At 42.9% G+C, this 20,579-nt stretch overlaps 1 protein-coding gene across 1 annotated transcript in view; it reads left to right on the plus strand.

Annotated features, from left to right (window-relative positions):
* Positions 1-19,568, plus strand: part of LOC146990812 (sodium channel protein type 2 subunit alpha-like) — a 44,205-nt gene extending 24,637 nt beyond the window's left edge. The window contains exons 16-27 of the mRNA XM_085799625.1: positions 1,516-1,872; positions 2,891-3,427; positions 8,698-8,833; positions 10,122-10,276; positions 10,366-10,539; positions 11,294-11,416; positions 12,225-12,500; positions 14,567-14,620; positions 14,716-14,853; positions 16,543-16,647; positions 16,746-17,016; positions 18,358-19,568. Of these exons, the coding sequence (XP_085655751.1) occupies positions 1,516-1,872; positions 2,891-3,427; positions 8,698-8,833; positions 10,122-10,276; positions 10,366-10,539; positions 11,294-11,416; positions 12,225-12,500; positions 14,567-14,620; positions 14,716-14,853; positions 16,543-16,647; positions 16,746-17,016; positions 18,358-19,550 (3,519 nt within the window). The 3' untranslated portion in view covers positions 19,551-19,568. The remainder of the gene's footprint in view (positions 1-1,515; positions 1,873-2,890; positions 3,428-8,697; positions 8,834-10,121; positions 10,277-10,365; positions 10,540-11,293; positions 11,417-12,224; positions 12,501-14,566; positions 14,621-14,715; positions 14,854-16,542; positions 16,648-16,745; positions 17,017-18,357) is intronic.
* Positions 19,569-20,579: the final 1,011 nt, after the last annotated feature.

The following is a 20,579-nucleotide window of genomic DNA, read 5'->3' on the forward strand; positions in this document are numbered from 1 at the left end:
AGAAAAGAAGGAAGGACGAAGGGAACGATGGGAGAAAAGAAGGAAGGGAAAAAGGAAGGAAAGATAGATGGAGGAAGGGAAGAGATTGGGTCAAAAAAGAAGGAAGAAGGAAGGACGAAGGGAAGGAAGGGAGGGAGGCAAAAAGGATTGTGGAAAGAAGGAAGGACAAAGGGAATGATGGGAGGAAAGAAGGAAGGGAAAAAGGAAGGAAAGACAGATGGAGGGAGGGAGGGAACAGACCAGGTCAACTGGATCAAAAGAGGAAGGAAGAAGAAGTAAGGATGAAGGGAAGGAAGGAAGGAAGGAAGGAAGGAAGGAAGGAAAGAAGCAAGGGAAAAATGAATTTGGAAAGAAGGAAGGGAGAAAGGAAGGAAAGAAGGAAGGATGGAGGAAGTGAACAGATTGGGTCAATTTGACCCAGAGGGACAACAGGAGGGTTAAGACAAGTTAAGTTAAGATGAACTTGTGGAGCCGGGGTGAGAACACAACGGCTCGCCTAATAACGTTTGTGTTATTAACGAGGGAATGGTGTAATGAGAGCTTTTGTGCACCACCTGAAAGGCCCCGCTGAGACCTGCTGTGGCCTTTGGGGCACAATGTGTTGTTCTTCTCTTCATCTGATTAGGTTTCTTTCAGAGCTGCTGCACTGTGAGCCCACACTGTACTGCAGTGCTCTTTAATCAACTGAGAAGACACACAAAGAAATTTGGCCTGCTTTTAAGGGAAGGTAGTGGGAGATATCTGGAGATATACGATACCATTCGAATTACTTTAATTTATCCCCAAAGGGAAATTCATTTGTCTGACAGCTCATCTACCATTTGCAGAAGAATTAAAAAGCCTGATGGCTGCAGCTGCAAAGGATCTTCTATCTGTGCATTAAAGGAACACTATGAAGTTTCCAACCCCAGCTCAGGCTGCAGCAGCTGCACAATTCATCCTATCAACAGTTTTTCTACCACTTGAATGAGTTTAGACACAATATTTGAAGGTTGAGAAACAACAGTATTGCTTTAAAGGGGACATATTATGGAAATATCACTTCTTGAAGGCTCTTTAACATAAATTTGGGTGTTTGTCTTGCCTTCCAGCCTCCAAAATGTGAGAATTTACAAAAAAGTCTGTAATTTTCAGGCTCCTGAGGTTGAGATCCATGTGGTTTTACGAGCTGTTCCCTCAGTTGTCTTCTAGTGATGTAACTAGGTTTTCGAATTTGCATAACCCCACCCCTACCTGGGACCAGTAGAAGGGGCGGGGCAAGTAGTGGCTCATTTGCATTTAAAGGGACAGGCACTGAAACCAGCCGTTCTGAACAGGGCTGTTTTGAGAGGATGAAAAGAGCTGTGATGTTCGATCCTTGGGGGATTCTGACCGAAACATGTCACAGACATGTCTTTAAGACACCTGGAAACTATTTCAATTTGTGGAAAAGGGGTATAATATGTCTCCTTTAAAGATGTAGCATTTAGATCCAGAAGATTAAACGATCTTGTAATTTTCTTTTTAAAAAATCAGCTGAGGGTCTTCAAACTGGCCAAGTCCTGGCCCACTCTGAACATGCTGATCAAGATCATCGGGAACTCGGTGGGCGCCCTGGGGAACCTGACCCTGGTGCTGGCCATCATCGTCTTCATCTTCGCCGTGGTGGGCATGCAGCTGTTCGGCAAGAGCTACAAGGAGTGCGTGTGCAAGATTTCCGACAACTGCGAGCTGCCGCGCTGGCACATGCACGACTTCTTCCACTCCTTCCTCATCGTGTTTCGGGTGCTGTGCGGCGAGTGGATCGAGACCATGTGGGACTGCATGGAGGTGGCGGGGCAGTCCATGTGCCTCATCGTCTTCATGATGGTCATGGTCATTGGAAACCTGGTGGTATGGTCTTTATCTCCCTTCTCAGTCCGTCTCTGTTTGAGTATAATAATGTATCTGTTGACTAAAGCGGTTTTGCCCTGTCTGATGCCCCCTAGGGCTGCAACTGATGATTATTTTCATTATCGATTAATCTGTTGATTATTCATACGATAAATCGATTAGTTGTTTTGTCAATAAAATGTTCAAATATGTTGAAAAATGTCAATCAGATGACATCCTCGAATGTCTTGTTTTGTCCACAAACTAAAGGGATACTCAGTTTATTGTCATAAAGGAACAAAGAAACCAGAATTATTCACATTTAAAGACCCCCTCCCATGAAAATCGTGTTTTTCGTGCTTTTCACATGTTCCTGTGGCATTTTTCTTGTGTTAGAGCACATATCAGCAGAAAGGGAAGTGCAAAATTGCATTTCTGAGTTTTTCTGCCTTCAAATTGCTGTGAACCAATGGCAGACGCAAACTGGCAGTTTCAGGGAGACTGGAGCTGACGTGTCACAGCTCCAGGGGAGGGCATAGTGCTACAAGCTCCCACCCAGCTCTGCATCTGGCTCAGAGGTGAAAGGCTTGGCAGCTCGGTGTAGCTGTCAAGGTATAACAGGTATAGCTCACCTGGTAGAGCAGCTTGCACCGTGAGCAAGGACTATGTTCCAGTCTGGGATTGAATCCCAGTGTGGAGTTTTACGCTAAAAGCGCTGAATCTGTAATTGTACAATGTCCAGCTGTCAGCGAGCGGGGGGTGGGGCCGGAGGAGGTGGCTGGGCGGGTGCAGAGCAGCGCAGTCTCCGCCCACCCTCCAGAGGTGCATTGCTAATGAGCTGGTTTTAAAATGACCAAAAAGGGTTGCGGGAAGGGGACTTTAAGAAGCTGAAATCAGAGAATTTTGACTTTTTTTCTTTTTTTCTAAACTACTCAAACTGATTATTTGATTATCAAAATAGTTGACGATTACTTTAATAATTGATTATTGTTCGATTAATCGATTAATTGTTGCAGCTCTAATGTCCACGTCTCCCCAGGTTCTCAACCTCTTCCTGGCTCTCCTGCTGAGCTCCTTCAGCGCCGACAACCTGGCAGCGACCGACGACGACAGCGAGATGAACAACCTGCAGGTCGCCATGGGCCGGATCCAGCGGGGCATCGCGTTCATCAAATCCACGGTGCGGCAGTTCCTGCAGAGCCACTGCTTCGGCGGCGCTGGCGGCAGCGGTAAAGGATCCGCTCTGGCCGAAGAGAGCAAACCCTTAGATGAGCTGCATAGCAACGGCAAGGGCAACTGCATCTCCAACCACACCTCCGTGGAGATCATCAAAGATCCCAGCGGGCTGTACATGACGGAGGGCAACGGGCGGCCGGGGGGAGGGCTGGTGGTCGGGGTCAGGCCCGGCGGGGACACGACGGTGAAGTACCCCATAGAGGAGTCAGAGTACATGTCATTTATTCACAACCCCAGCCTGACGGTCACGGTGCCCATCGCTGTGGGCGAGTCGGACTTTGAAAACCTTAACACGGAAGATTTCAGCAGCGACTCGTCGGACGTAGAAGGAAGCAAAGAGGTAAGACGAAAACTCTTTGATTGGACGAGCCACGTGTCTGTCAGATTTGATTACCTGCGTTTAGGGATGTCACAATTACTTGTTTTCACAATTAATCGCGGTATTAAACGCCACAATTAGTTAATCGTAAAGATTCCTAAATACCGTTACTTTCCCAAAAAGATGATGTTGGAACCTTATTGGCAGATGTGCATAAAAATAAAGGTAAATGCTCAGATACTGGGCCATTTTAACATTGAATTGGTAGGAATTTAAATGTTAGCGTATCATTTTTAATTTTAAAAAAAGCAAAGCAAAACAAAAAAAAGATTAAAATAAACAATAACCCTAACCCTATAAACGACAATTTATGACCTGAATATTTCAAACATTTCCCCTGGGGATTAAGAATTGGTCATATATTAATAGATACTTGAAATATTTTGTGTAAACAATGAGTCATGTAATTATATTTTGACTATATTTGATTTTACACATTCATAGTGTTGTGAAATTAATTAATGCATAATAATCGTGATAATCGTAACACCGTGATTATTTCTCTGACAATAATCGTACCAAGAAAATTTATAATTGTGACATCCCTAGCTACGTTACTTGTATCTGTGCTCAGATCAGTCGATTGAGATTTGCAATCGAGGCGGCAGAGGTTGAAAATAACCTGCTGACTCACTTGTGCATGCACCATGCTGTGTTAGTGAGGGAATCTTCTGGAGAAGCAGGAAGCAGCAGTGACATTTAACAATTAGCAGCGTATGTGTCAGTGTGTCAGTGTGTTTGTGTGCAGTGCGTATAGCTGACTCACTGGTAATGCAGCTCACAACCCCAACGCACACCTGCACAAGAGACTCGTCTGAGATGTTTTTATACCACACCTGCATATCTGTATATTAGCAGGGGAGCGGATCTACATACAGGTGCATCTCAATGAATAAGAATAACATGGAAAAGTGTATGTATGTCAGTAATTGATTTTTTTAATATAATAATATTTATGTCAGTAATTCATTCTTTTTTTAATAATAATATTTATGTCAGTAATTAAATTCAAAAAGTGAAACTATTACATTATATAGATCCATTACACCAGTGGTTTTCAACCTTGGGGTCGGGACCCCACGTGGGGTCGCCTGGAATTCAAATGGGGTCGCCTGAAATGTCTAGTAATTGATTTAAAAAAAATACTGATAAAAATATTTTCTTAACTAATTATTAACATACTTTAACTTTCTTGAATATAAATCAAGTTCAAATAAAATGCAACATATAAAAATATCTGAGCTGGCGCATCTTGATTGACGAGCGCGGGGTCGCCAGAAATTTGTAATGTCAAAATGCCAAAAAAGGTTGGGAACCACTGCATTACACGGAATAAAACATTTAATGTCTTAATTTATTCAATTTCTTTTCTGTGTAATGTGTAATTACATTTAAAGCAGAAGTAAGCGATCCAGTCGTTTTGGCTAATGCTGCGTTCCAGGCAGGCTTTTGAAACCGTAAATTACAGCTTCAAGTCACGACTTACGACTTTGTAGCGTTCCAGGCAACCCACTCGTGTTTTTCCGACCTGTTTTACCTGTGAAAGTCACTATAACGGCCACTCGTAACTTCCGACCCGTGAACTCGTACCAGATCGAACTGGTACGACTTCACAGAGAGTTAGCAGCCCCCGCCCTCGTCATGGATCTATTGGTCCTCGTCCCTACATCACCACATTCAGGCGCATCCCTTGGCTGCACACACAGCCCTTCATGCCGTTCTCTCTCCTCATTGGATAAAAATTGTAGGATACGAGAAAAGTTTTCTCCTCGGCTCAGAGCAGAGCAGAGTGACTGACAGACCCGTGTTTCGGTCCAAACACTCTATGTAAGTGATTGCTGTCGGAAGATATAACTATTTAAGACTTATATTAACACAAAAATATCTCTTACTTCTGCTTTAATGAAGAACTAAAATTCAGTATCTCAAAAAATGGGAGTATTACAAAATACTAATTAAAAAAAAGTATTTTAAATATGGAAATGTCTAATGGAAATGGACTTTTCCGTGATATTCTAATTTATTGAGATGCACCTGTTATTAGCTCACACATCCTATAGTGGTATCAATCTTTTATTATTACAAGTCAGTCGTTTTCATCCCGTATTTAAAAAGCAATGCTAAAAAGATTACTCACAACTATGACTAGTTTAATTTCTAGTTTAGTTTATGGCCTATTCTGGCAGAGTAAATGCCAGGTACCCTTGTTAAGTGTTGCCAGGCTGACAGAGCAGTGGGGACCGGGCTCCCTGGTGATGTCCACCTGCCACTGTGGGTGTGGTGCCAGTCCACTGTGATCCAAAACAAACTCAGGGAGACTATTTCTAGCCCGCCGCGGTGGCAGCAGCAGATGCTCCATATATGGATTCCCTCACCGCCGGCGTGGCGTCCGCACCCTTTAGCCAGGTCCGATCTCAGATAGCCAGCTTTAATTTAACGTGAGCGTTTGTTGTTGTGCGAGATGAATATGAATGTCGCGCCTCATTGCACAGTTTAAAAAAAAACAAAAAAAAAGAAGAGCAACCCACTCTTTTGTGAGCGGGGAATCTGAACTGTGTGTGATTGTCTATGTGCGTGTCCTGCGGCCGAGCCTTGTGGGTGAGAGCCGAGTTTGAGGTTGTGTTGTGTGCTGCTGGCTTTTGGTGTGTGTGTATGACTTACTTTGTTTAACTCCCCCCCGTTTGTTATTGCAGCTGTGTCACAGACGCTCTCAAGGTTTTCAGTGAGAGGATAATTGTAAGACCACTTTATTGTACCATAGCACTAACCATGAGGACTGCCTATGCCATTTACAGACAAACAACATATTTTTTCATACCTTCAATGGATTGCCCATTTTCGTTCTTTGCCTGGTCTGCCCTCCGCCCCCCCACCCTCCCTTTTCCTTCCCTTCCCCGAATCCCCACCCTTTTGCTTTAACCTGCCCCTCCCTTCTCCCATACAGCAGCACATTCACTGCTGTGGGTTTCCCTCCCCTCCTCCCACCCCCCTCCCTTCCCCCCCTTTCATAATTGATCTCCAAGCATCAGGCTGTCTTGCAGTTACAAACCATTAGGAATGAGCAACACCACCCTTCTTTTTTTTAATTTATTTTTTTTACCATTGATATATAAACTCATCGAACATGATCTTTTGCTTTTGATTTCATTGCTTGGTTTTTGACTTGGTTTTTTGGGACTTGATTGGCATCCAACACTCTCGAGCTTGAGAATGAAGGAAGAGAGGAGGTGGAGGCGGAAGAGAATGAAGACATATTAAAAAAAAAAAAAAGATAGAGGAATGAATTTTGCTGTAGTTTGACAAAATTCATTTGTCTGGTTCATAGCCCATGCATACGGACATGAAATACTTGTTTTATGATGACAGAACTCTTTCCATGGAGATAATCAGTCGATGCAGATTTTTGCAGAGTGGCAAAACAGATAACACACGGCAGCTCTAAGTGATTTGTGATCACACAGTGAATTTGATCTGTTTCTTTTCTCCTCATATGCTGAAATTAGGAAAAAAAAACATTCAAAATGACACTGAATCCTGCAGGAAACAGTGCATAGACACAATTATCCCATTAAGACCTACTACTGTATGGCGAAAGACGGAAGGTCGCACATGCTTTTAGTTTCACGGTTCGGTCCTGTCCCGTGGCAGCGACGTCGTCGAGTCTTCAGCCTTGAGCCGTCAAAAACGTTCTTGTGGCAAAAACCTGCATAAAGAACTACATTTCCCATGATGCATTTCAGTCTCCTGGTGCGAATTTCAGCAAATGACGATGCATTTCATTTAAAATCCTAATAATATCAACATTTATTGACCTTATTCCTTCCTTGTGATCACTTTATTTTAAGTGTTTTACATGGAAAATAACCAAAACCAACAACATTTGCATGTTTAATTCTACTCTATGTATATTCTGGTCTTAATGGGTTATTGTAGATTGTCCTGTGTGTTATCCACTTTCGTTTTACTGCAACTATCTCGTCCTTCAATACCAACTTGCCATCAAAAATCTGACATTTCTAATACAGATTTTAAGAAAAGCATGGTAGGGTGAAGAGTTAAACCCACGTCCAAATGAGTTTCCTGCAGAAGGAGAGACAGAACGGGAGGGAAACAGCCTTCCAGAAAAAAAAAAACGATGCACTCGCGAGCAGCATGCTTCCATCATTCCCACGCCGTATTAGCTGGGTCCCACGGCAATCAGGGCTGCTGCACTGTCTAGGATGACATGTTCCTACACTTCACACACACTAGACAGATCAGACATGAGGCTGCATATCACCATGTTTGCCCGAAAAAAAAAAAAAAGAAACCTCACAACTCCCAGAAAGTGTCCCACTTCATGCACATGATGACAGGCTGTAGGGTTTCAGAGAGGAGAGGAGGAGGCAACACTTGTTCTTACATGTGTTTTTTTTTTACAAATCAGTGAGAGGAAATATGAAAATCTTAGTCCTGTATGTTTCTGGGTATGCATGGGTGATAATTCAATATGTTTGACATATGGGAACATAAAGGGGGGAAAAAAAGCCAGACCACATGCTGTCTTATAAACAGTGCACAGTACTGGTTTTTGCTGGTAAGCTAATGTGGTTATCCGTCTACTTCAACACAAACAGAAGAAGCTTGTACACCGCTTTTCAAGGAATGGAAATAATGTGTTTTCATGTCACTGAGGAAAATGTTGACCAATCGCTCTGTGGGCGGAGTCTAGGGTTCAAGGGTGGGGGTAGGAGGGCGGTGGGGGGCCGGTTATTTATTAGTAACGGGATCAATTTTCTAGACGAATGGATTTGATGTTTTTTCAGTGGACATGAAAATACTGAAGCACACGTTCTGCTTGGTACTATTTCAGGCTTGGATTGATAATGCACTGGAATACTGCATGCACTCTTCCTCGAAACTGAGGTCACATCAAACGTACCCACAGTGCATTTCTGCAACGCCCCAACCTTCCCCCCCTGTGCCATGTGTCGCCACATAATCTAATTTGAGCCATCAGATAAAACTGACATCAAAGCCTGTAGGTACATTTGATCGATGCTGCATGTTGATGATAAGAGCCCAACTCTGTGAGCTATGACAAGTGCCTGGTCTCCGCACTAAGGTAAAGAGTTGGGGTACATGTGAATGGAGAATAACCAGCTCAGAAGGTTGGCTCCTAAAAAAAAAAAAAAAAACCCACTAAAGCTGCAGAGAGTGCGGTGTAACTTTGTGTTTCATCCTCTTCCCAGAAGCTCGATGTTGAGCCCCAGCATCTGAGCTCATCGGAGGGGAGTACGGTCGATATCCGCCCCCCAGGAGACGGGGTGGACTCTGTGGAGATGGAGCCGGAGGAGTCGCTGGACCCAGAGGCCTGCTTTACCGAGGGTGAGGGAGGACGATGGGTGTAGAGAAAGAAAAGAAAAGAAAAAAGAAAAAAAAAAGTGGGCCAGTGCGATTAAAAAAAAGGTAGAGGAGGTGAAAATGCTTCCGCAGCACATTTCAAGACGAAGAGTGAAATCGCGTTAACTGCTTGTGCTTTAGCGCCGGTGTCTCACACTCACGGCTGAGTGACAGTGAATGTGAATGCTCAGCAGGACAGAAAGAGAAGTGGTCTGTGGGATCCTGTGGGCTCGTAATGCAACCTGACATTTTATCACAACACTGTACCTCCTCATCAGGATGGGATAAAGGAGCCGCCAGGAGACGAAAGGTGTAACGTTAACCTTGTGTCTCTAAATCGGGGGAATCAGAAATTATAGTCAGACCAAGGAAAAAGTTGGTGAATAACTACTACTCATAACCCTGTCAAATTTTGTCCGTATTTCGCTATTACTTTAACTATTTGCATAATGTTATTACTATACAGTGTTACTTTAATAGAAAAGTGCATCGTGATTTTAAAGCAATAGTTTTGGCAAATAGGCCTATTGCCATAATCCCTATAGTCATAGCAGTAGGATCTTTACCTTTAATTGTCGGTGCATGTTGTTTTTAGATCGGCGGGACAGAGACGCGAGCTGCTCAGCTAATGCAATGGATCATGTATAATTATGTAACATTACGACACATGAAGCAAATACTGGGAACTACTTGCACTTTTAAAATCCCTCCGCCCAGCAACCGTGTCTTGAATGTAGTTCCGGCTGCATTTGCCTCGAAAACAACTCTGTGTCGTAATGTTACATGATTATCTCATAGCGTGGTGAATGTGCAGGTCACAACTTGTCCACCAGTTTTGGAGTTGTTGGATTGTGTATTTGATGAGTTTGATGTGGCAAACCAATAAATCCCATTAGCCTCCGTAACGTAGCTCTGAGCAGCTCACGGCTCTGCTCTGCCGATCTAAAAACAGATTGCACCGACAATTAAACGTAATTAACCCACCCCTATGACAATAGAGATTATGGCAATTGGCGAATTTGCCAAGATGTTGAACTATCCCTTTAAGTATGCAGCATCATAACTGCATTTCTGACGTTCATAACAAACCAAACCGTTTGAAAATCGGTCAGAAACTGAGCAAGTCCTGGTTATTATAGTAGAACATGCATCATAAGCTTACTGTAACGCTCTAAAAGGAGCGAGCGGACCGAGCCAAGATGGCGGCGCCGTGTCAGTGTGCAGCAGCATCAGGTGAGTCATCTGGTCTTCTTCTGGTGGTCCGTGTCTGCAGGCTGTGTGCGCAGGTTCCAGTGCTGCCAGATCAACGAAGACAGCACCAACTTCAGGAGCTGGTGGACACTCAGGAAGACCTGCTTCATCATCGTGGAGCACAACTGGTTCGAGTCCTTCATCATCTTCATGATCCTCCTCAGCAGTGGAGCGCTGGTGGGTGGCCGTGCTTTTGCTTTTTCCCTTTTGAACTCATTGTCGTTCCCGCCACATTGGTCCTTCATCGGTTATCCGGTTGTGTGCAGGCGTTCGAGGACATCTACATCGAGCAGAGGAAGTCCATTAAAACCATGCTGGAGTTCGCCGACAAGGTCTTCACCTACATCTTCATCCTGGAGATGCTGTTGAAGTGGGTGGCCTACGGCTTCGTCAAGTACTTCACCAATGCCTGGTGCTGGCTCGACTTCCTCATAGTGGATGTATGTACAGTATATTGTTGAATATATCCATGCGCCGGGAATCTGTAGATGTTTTTGATAATAACAGAGATACACTGAGGTTTTGCTGCTCTTTTCCTAGAGCATCTTATTCCTGGTTATCACACAGATATATATACATACAGTGGAAACGGCTTGACTATTAATAACTGATTTTTTATTATTTCACTTCATTTTTTATGCAGAAAATCATCTGAATGCCATTTGTATAGTTTTTTCAATGAGAAAAATGTAACAAGACGGACAGCTTCAGCATTTACTGAATTTTATTTAATGTTTCAAACATGGTGCAGTCATTTGCTTTTCCAGAGGCACCATGCAAGTTTAATTACTGCGCAGACATCATAAAATGACCAAAAATGAACACTATAAGGGGATTTCTTGATCCATATAAGTGGTTGATTACTATATCCGTGATCACTATAAGCGGTTTCCACTGTATTCTGGTTTATTGGATCAAAAGTCTCATTAAAAGCACCATAAAGGTGTGGATTATTGCAGACTGCCATATCTTTTTATCTGAAATTCACTGTCTGAAGAATCTGATTCATTTGATTCATTTTTAAGCAGCGTTAATACTTTATTATCTCTTGAACTGTGCTCAGACGGATCATTAATGCCAAATGAACCGTCTTCTTCAATCTCTTTGAAACACCCCTCGTGCCAGGAACCTTTTTTTTTTCTCCATTGTTTCCCACCTTTCACCCTGCCTGTCTGTGACATTATCCTCTCCCAGGTGTCCCTGGTCAGCCTGGTGGCCAACGCTCTGGGCTACTCTGAGCTCAGCGCCATCAAATCTCTGCGGACGCTGCGAGCCCTGCGGCCCCTGAGGGCCCTGTCTCGGTTTGAGGGCATGAGGGTAAGGAGACGAGGAGTAGCAGCGACATGGAAACCACTCGCAAATGATTATTGTTCATGGGCGAACCTGGAGAACATCCTAGCTCCTCCAGCTGCTTTCACGCAGCTCGTGATTTATCTTTTTCTTCTCCAGTCACATTACTTTTGTTACACTTGTGTCTTTAAACCTGTAGAGACACGTTCCTTGTTGTCTGCTTGCCCTCTGGAAAGCTCCTCAGAATAATTTAGATTTCCATTTCTAGACTGTCACATAGCGCTGGGTTAATGTTTGATGTGTAAAAGTGATGCCAGATGGTTTCAGATCAGTTTGAGTGTGACTGTCTTGTTGCTACTTCTGTAAAGTTGATCTTTTCCTTGCAATTCAACACTGTACTTCTCCTCTTCTTCCTCTTCTCTGCATGTCTCTCTTCACATTGTGTCGATGGATTTACTGCATATAGCTGTTCTCAGGCATTGTTTTTTCTGACGTTGCTTGTGTGGTGCCTTTGACCTGTAATTTTTTTCTTTGTTGTTTGTCTTTTTTCATTTACAGTCAAACAAAATGTTGTGACTTCATCCCGCCTCTCTAAGGTTTTTTTCTGTTTTTGCTTTTTTACCTATCAAATGTTATCAAACTTTTTCACCTGTCCACCTTCTTCTTTCCAACTGTCACGTTGTTAAATTTCTTTGTAGATATGTATGGTGTGCACACATGAGATATTAAATAACAGACTAGTTCATAGTGATTAAATCTTAAAAGTCAAACAGCAGACGCCTCCATAGGAACGACAGGAGTCTCTGAGTTAGTGTCTGTGCTTCGGCCCCTCCAGGTTGTGGTGAACGCTCTGCTGGGGGCCATCCCCTCCATCATGAACGTGCTGCTGGTCTGCCTCATCTTCTGGCTCATCTTCAGCATCATGGGGGTCAACCTGTTTGCGGGGAAGTACTACTACTGCGTCAACACCACCAACGACGAGGTCTTCCCCATCGAGGTCGTCAACAACAAGTCGGATTGCATCAGCCTGGTCAACGAGAGCGCTCGCTGGAAGAACGTCAAAATCAACTTTGACAACGTCGGCGCAGGTTACCTGGCTCTGCTGCAAGTGGTGAGTTGTTGTTTTTAATAGGGGTGGGAGAAAAAATCGATTCACATAAATATCGCGATATCTTTTTTGACGATTTTTAAATCGATTTTTTTTTTTTCAAAAATCGATTTTTTTTTTTTTTTTTTGGAAAATTGAAAATTGGAGAGGGGAATTATTTTTAAATATTGTGCAATGTGCATTTGTTAGCCTTTTTTTTTAGGAGTATGTTAATTTATAGGCTCCTACAGTATTTGTGTGCAGATAAATGTTAAAAATGCAGACTAAAAATCGAGAGAATCGGAAATATTTGATTTGATTTTTATTTGTCTCAAACAAGCACATCAAAAGACAATCTATGTAACAAGAAACAAAACAATAATGATACTGTGCAAGTTTGAGAAGGGGCTGAAGGAAGCAAAGCTTATCAAGTTCAGCCCCCCCTTACATTGTGATTCATGTCATACAGTACATCTGTAGTTCCATACAATTCAGAAGATTAAAAACATATTGCTTTAATATGAAATAAGACCATGATTATAAATAAAAAGAGTAAAATTAGCTGTCAAGTTCTTTATAGCTGTCCAAGAGTGTATGTTTGTACTTACAGTCTATTCCACATTTTAACACCACAAAAATAGATGCTAAAACTTTTCAGGGTAGAATGGATGGTAGATTGTTTAAAGTTACAGTTCCCTCTTAAATTATATGCTTTCTCTGACCATAAACATTTTTTGGATGTTTATTGGTAGCAACCTACTCCAGGCTTTAAACAAAATCTGACCTGTTTTGAATTTGACTAGGTCCTCGAATCTTAAAATACCCGATTTTAAAAACAACGGATTTGTATGATCAAGGTACCCAGCATGATGAACCATCCTTATGACTCTTTTTTGTAAAATGCATATCTTTTGTAAAGTGCTTTTATATGTGTTTCCCCATACCTCAACTCAGTAAGATAAGTACGGATCAATGAGTGCATAGTACAGCATTTGAAGTGACTTCTGATCTAAAACATGTCTAGTTTTACTAAAACATGTCTAGTTTTTTTTGATATCGTACAGTAGAATCGCAATTTAAATCGAATTGCCATCCAAAAAATCGTAGAAGAATCAAATCGGGAGAAAAGCATATCGTAACAGCCCTAGTTTTTTTTAGTTATTTATTGTGGCATTTTTGCCTTTATTAGATGGGACAGTGGAGATGTGACAGGAAATAGGTGTTTAATTCGGTACTAATCATCACATACTGTAGGTGTTAAAATTACATTTTCCATCAGTGCTAATCACTATTACATTTATATTATGTGTCAAGGGGAAGGTTTTCAGATGGGATGGAATAAACAAATGGCAACTCTAAACAAACACAAAACAGCTAAAAAAAAAAGCAAGGGAAAGCAAAAAGCAGCAGGAACTAACACAGTGGGTACTCGCATGATGAACCAACAAAGAGCAATGGGGAAAACACTGAGCTAATAGACACACAGGGGGAAATGAGACACAGGTGGAGCAATCACATACAGGTGAGGCACATGAGGTAATCACAGGAGGCAGAGCAGAGGATTACAGAATTAAATACAACAAAAACCCCAAACTGTGATAATATACTGTATGCACACCTCTGCAAATATACAATTTCAGAATAAAAATGTGCTTATTGAGAGAAAAAAGTGTTACTTATTTTAATTAGTGGAGTAAATTAGTGAAAATGTGTGCATGTATTTCAAAATAAAACATATGAATGTTGCTATAATGTAGTGCAGCAACTCCCATTCATTGTTTTTCTTATTCTACTGTAGCTACACTCTTCAACGGTTTCCAATAAAAGTCTCCCCAGATGGTTCTGTGTAGTAAACCATCTGGCAACACAATATAAAGATGTCAGTCAGAGTTACAGCTTTGCTATCCACAAAAAAATAATAAAACAGTGACAAATATGAGATGTTACCTCCAAGTAAATAGGAGTTTTGCAGGGATTGCACTTGTTCTTCTTTGTTATCAAGTCACAAAACTTGATTGTGAGGCAATAACAATAATACCATGATATCACCTGCAGGTTTTAACCCTCTCTCTTTATTCATCTGCTTCCAGGCAACGTTTAAAGGTTGGATGGACATCATGTACGCAGCTGTGGACTCTCGAAATGTAAGTCAGCTTTTTTCTGTGTAGGAAGGAAGGACCGACAGATACAAGTTGTGAAAACCAGTAACTTTATTTATTTTATTTTTTGCTCGTTCCAGCTTGAGGAACAGCCCAAATATGAAGTCAACCTGTACATGTACCTCTACTTCGTCATCTTCATCATCTTCGGCTCCTTCTTCACCCTCAACCTGTTCATCGGTGTCATCATCGACAACTTCAACCAGCAGAAAAAGAAGATGAGTTGCACACATACATACATACAATACATCCAACCTGAGAGGAAGACTAGAATCTGTACTTGTCACTACACATTTAATTCAGAAAAGGCGTTCTCTCTCTAATTTACACTCACTGACCTTCAACACATCGCCCCAGGGACTGTAACATTTTATCTGCAGTGAGTGCATTTCATATATCTGAAAGATCCTGCAGAAACAACATAAAAAAAAACAAAAAAGAATCAACCAGTGTCACTAATGTTTAGATTTTGTAGGTAAAGGTTAAATTTCAGGTCAAATATAGAAGAAAATCACAGGTGTAGAAGCAACCGAGGCTCAGATTTAGCCGAAACAACAGAGCCACAGCTGCGTTAAAGAAAGAACTGAGCCCCAGACTAATGATTATCTGGAGCACGGTGAGGACCTGCCGCTGCCAAGGATTACTGAGAGAGCATGAGTCACTGAGAAACACCCTGCCTGCACACACACACACATATACACACACATATATACACAAACGCAGTGTCACAGTGGATGTAGTCTGGAAATCTGGCCTCTTTTCAACCGAGCGCTAACAAGTAGGAGTGGCAACGCCCAAGAGAGGATGAGGAGAAGATGACAGGCAGGGAGGACAGAGGGGGAGGGGTGTGTGTGTGTGTGTGTGTTTGTGTTTGTGTGTGTGTGTGTGTGTTGACTTGACTGACTGACTGACTGACTGAGACACCGTATCAGTTGGTGTGGCGCAGCAGCCCCACAGCCACGACGTCACACAGATGGTTATTCACTGTTAACACCAGTCCTCCCTCCAGACGCATCACACACCCAGTGAGCTGCGTGACTGTGATGTGATGTGTGCCTCCAGTTCATGTCATGGATTAATGAGAGTATGTACACATATGTTGAAATGTAGACAATCTAGAATAAAGGTAGACAAATATAGTTAGATATATAGGCTTTAGGTTCTATATTAAAGAGATAGTTGAACATTTTGGCAAACTTGCCCATTGCCATAACCCCTATAGTCTTAGCAGTAGGTTTGTTACCTTTAATTGTCGGTGCAAGCTGTTTTTAGAACAGCAGAGCAGAGCTGCGAGCTGCTCAGAGCTACGCTACGGAGGCTAATGGGATTTCTTGGTTTCCCTCATCAAACTCATCAAATACACAATCCAACAACTCCAAAACACTCTGGTGGACAAGTTGTGACCTGCACATTCACCACACTATGAGATAATAACACAACGTTACCAGACAGAGTTGTTTTCGAGGTAAATTCATGCAAAACCCACTGATGCGCGTTCCCGTCTGGGCAGTTTTTCATCAAGCAGTCTCTGCATTTCCCTCTAAAACAACTCTGTCTGGTAACATTCTGTTATTATCTCATAGCGTGGTGAATGTGCAGGTCACAACTTGTCCACCAGAGCGTTTTGGAGTTGTTGGATTGTGTATTTGATGAGTTTGATGAGGGAAACCAAGAAATCCCATTAGCCCCCGTAGCGTAGCTCTGAGCAGCTCGTTCTAAAAATAGCTTGCACCGACAACGGTAACGAACCTATCCCCTGTAGGGATTATGACAATGGGCCAATTTACCAAAATGTTGAACCATCCCTTTAAAATCTGCTCTATTGTAATCAGATCAGGACCCAGCACTTGTTTTAAGTACTTCACCATGCATGGGTTTTAACCAGGTTTTTGTTGTGCTGCCTTTACTTTGGAGGTCAGGACATCTTCATGACGGAGGAACAGAAGAAATACTACAACGCCATGAAGAAGCTGGGATCCAAGAAACCCCAGAAACCGATTCCTCGGCCAACAGTAAGACCTCACTACACCACATGCTCAGACTGAATCCCCTTCTCTTGGATGAAATTATGACAAATATCTACAGTAACACCTCATTTTCCCCCCTGCAGAATGCTTTTCAAGGCTGCGTGTTCGACTTCATCACGAAGCAGGCCTTTGACATCGTGATCATGATCCTCATCTGCCTCAACATGGTGACCATGATGGTGGAGACGGACGACCAGACGAAGGACATGGACGACATCCTGTACTGGATCAACCTGGTCTTCATCGTGCTCTTCACAGGGGAGTGCACGCTGAAGATGATCTCCCTCCGTCACTACTACTTCACCATCGGCTGGAATATATTCGACTTTGTGGTGGTGATCCTGTCCATCGTAGGTGAGGAGATGGTTTTAATGTTGCATCTTCCCACTGGAATTGGGGGAAATTGTGTCTTTAAGGCGAGACACTACTATACAGGCAAGAACACTGTTTTTTCATGCACTGATCAATTGAGAGAGATGAGATTTTGGCCTATTTTTCCTCCTTAACATGTATTCTTTCAGAGAAGTCGAAAGAAATGGTAGAAAATCCACATTAAGGTTTTTATTTTACTTCATTTTGTCTCTTTTGTCAGTAGATTTCTCCTAAATTCACCAAAAGTTAACAGCTACTGTGACATACTCTGCTGTGCCTGTTGTCTGACCCATGTCATGTCAGGTATCATTGTAAAGCTCTCTCTCTCATGAACAATGATGTAGGCTCCAAAAATTTTCATTCATTTCCTCTGTATCCACAACCAATCGTAAAAGTACAATTTATATTAACAATCTATGGAATTCTACCGTACAAGTCTTGAAAGGCCGTTTTCTCAAAATGAGTTTTTCCTCAGACTCTGAGCTTCAGCAGCACTTAGAGACACCAAACCTTCCAGTTTGATCCCTTTCTATATTCTGTAGGTTTTTACAGAGGGGATTGTTGATATATCATTCACAGCCTGATTTACACAACATTTTATTCCTAAAAACATGGAGAAATGAGAAATTTTAGGGCTGCTGACAGTATTTTCTGATTTACAGAATGATAAAAAGAGATATCCAAAATCCCCTCTGTAAAAACTTATGACTCTAATGTGTCAACAAAATAAAACAAGAATTTTGAAAGGAGCTTTATCCATTGTTCAGATTTCAGTTCTGGAAATGTACTGTATGCAGATTAGCACATATTTCAATCAATCAATCAATCAATCAATTTGTTTATTTCGGGCATGTCAATTTAAATCATCATCATCACACTTCATCTTAGTTCAAATAATACAATACACATGGCCGAAAGGGAAAGCGGGAGAAGCAAAAGCTTATCTAGTCCCGCCCCCATTACCCACAGAATAAAAATCTTTATCATAATCTTTTCTTTTCTTTTTGCTTTTTTTTTACATTTTGATATAACATTCGTTTACTTATGACATTTTGACATAACATGTTACAGCAGTAGGTAGTATACAGAGCTGAAGTTTAGCTCTAGACAGTACATACAGATTATGTGTGTGTTTGCACATGTGTCCATATTTCATTACATATTGCCTCATTTACATGTTTAAACATAAAATTGGGCAAAACGTGTAATACAAAAAATATTTGTCTTCATGTAATTGATAAGCTTGGGAAGTTTCATGGTGATATCTGTTAGTTAAAAATTTTACCCTATTCACCTGTAGTGTCCCCTCTCTTCTTCTTTCAGGAATGTTTTTATCCGAAGTCATAGAGAAATACTTTGTGTCGCCGACGCTGTTCCGTGTGATCCGTCTGGCCAGGATCGGCCGGATCCTCCGTCTCATCAAAGGCGCCAAGGGCATCCGGACGCTCCTCTTCGCCCTGATGATGTCGCTCCCCGCCCTGTTCAACATCGGCCTCCTCCTCTTCCTGGTCATGTTCATCTACGCCATCTTCGGCATGTCCAACTTCGCCTACGTCAAGCGGGAGGCGGGGATCGACGACATGTTCAACTTCGAGACCTTCGGGAACAGCATGATCTGCCTGTTCCAGATCACCACGTCGGGCGGGTGGGACGGCCTGCTGGCGCCCATCCTCAACAAGCGCGAGCCGGACTGCGACAGCCAGCTGGAGCACCCGGGGAACTCCTACAAGGGGAACTGCGGCAACCCGTCGGTGGGCATCTTCTTCTTCGTCAGCTACATCATCATCTGCTTCCTCATCGTGGTCAACATGTACATCGCCGTCATCCTGGAGAACTTCAGCGTGGCCACGGAGGAGAGCGCCGAGCCGCTCAGCGAGGACGACTTCGAGATGTTCTACGAGGTGTGGGAGCGCTTCGACCCGGACGCAACCCAGTTCATGGAGTACAGCAAGCTTTCCGACTTCGCGGACGCCCTGGACCCGCCGCTGCGCATGCCCAAGCCCAACATGATCCAGCTCATCTCCATGGATCTTCCCATGGTGAGCGGCGAGCGCATCCACTGCCTGGACATCCTGTTCGCGTTCACCAAGCGGGTGTTGGGCGAGGGCGGCGAGATGGACGTGCTGCGCGGGCAGATGGAGGAGCGCTTCATGGCGTCCAACCCCTCCAAGGTGTCGTACGAGCCCATCACCACCACGCTGCGCCGCAAACAGGAGGACATGTCGGCCGTCATCATCCAGCGGGCCTTCCGCCGCTACATGATCCGCCTGGCCCTGAAGAAGGCGTCCACGCTGTACAAGGAGCAGCTGAAGGAGGGCAGCCGCGACCCCGACAAGGACGTCATGGTCGTCTGCAGGTTCACCGAGAACTCCACCTCGGAAAAAACGGACATGACCCCCTCCACGGCCTCCCCGCCCTCCTACAACAGCGTGACCAAGTCGGACAAGGACAAATACGAGAAGGAGAGCCGGGAGAAAGAAAACAGAGTTAAAGACTTGAAAGAACGGAAGAAATAAGACTTTTTCAAAATGGAAAATGGAAAATGGAACAAAAAAATAAAAATGAGGGAAATTTGTTTACAGCTTCTAAAAAAAAAAAGGGGGGGGGTAGATACAGATACAGATGATACAGATACAGTAGATGTGCGCTTGTGTGCGGATTGTCAAGAGTTGAGGAATGCTATGCCACGTAGGCCTAACAGTTAGTGTGGTTCTGTCGTCGATGAATATGTGAGGGAAACAAGTTATCCAGCAGACACTGCCAGAGACCGAGTGGGACGTGGAAAAAGCCTCTCTGCAAAACGCTTGTGATTTTCCTATTGGTTGTTGTTACTATCTGACACACTGTACTGTGTGTACTGTTAAGTTGTCTGTAGCTAGTGCTGCTGCTACTACTATAAAACCAGTGTCTTGAATTTAACAATCGCTGTATATCACTTAACAAGTACTCTGCATTTTTTTTTTTTTTTTTTTTTTGGTTTCTTTTATTTTTGGTAACAAGGTTTCTTTTTTTAAGAGAAAGAATGTTTTCTACTTTTTAGTGTCATTATTGTGCGAATGTGCCCACAGCTGAGCTTTCACTGTTGTAAAATCACCAAGGGCAGACACACACACACACACAAAGTCGATGCTGGAAAAAGTTCGACAAAACAAAGTCGCACAACGCGGCAGGCGGGGTCGGTGACAGTATACGGAGCTGAGACAACAAACATACCGCTGAAGTACAACGGACAAAGTACGTACGTGCTACACTACACACTGTGCCATCAGTGATTGTTCTAACCTGTGTTGTGGTTGTGCTTCTATCTGGACCTCCGCCATCATCGCCCCCCCCACCCACAACCCCAACTACAAAAACACACAAAGTCTCTCAGTACAGAGAAGCTGAATGTATGCAAGCAGAAGGAACGAGACACATTTTAAAGGAACAGTTTGATGTTTTGGGAGGAAAACGCTGTATCCTCAGTTGAAGTTCGATGAGAAGATTGATCTGATTTGATTTTGTTTTATTATTATAATCCGTTCAAAAACCAAAATAGAAAAAGC

Source organism: Trachurus japonicus, chromosome 2 (genome assembly GCF_045865225.1).
Source record: "Trachurus japonicus isolate A0001 chromosome 2, Traja_1.0".
NCBI classification, from domain to species: domain Eukaryota; kingdom Metazoa; phylum Chordata; class Actinopteri; order Carangiformes; family Carangidae; genus Trachurus; species Trachurus japonicus.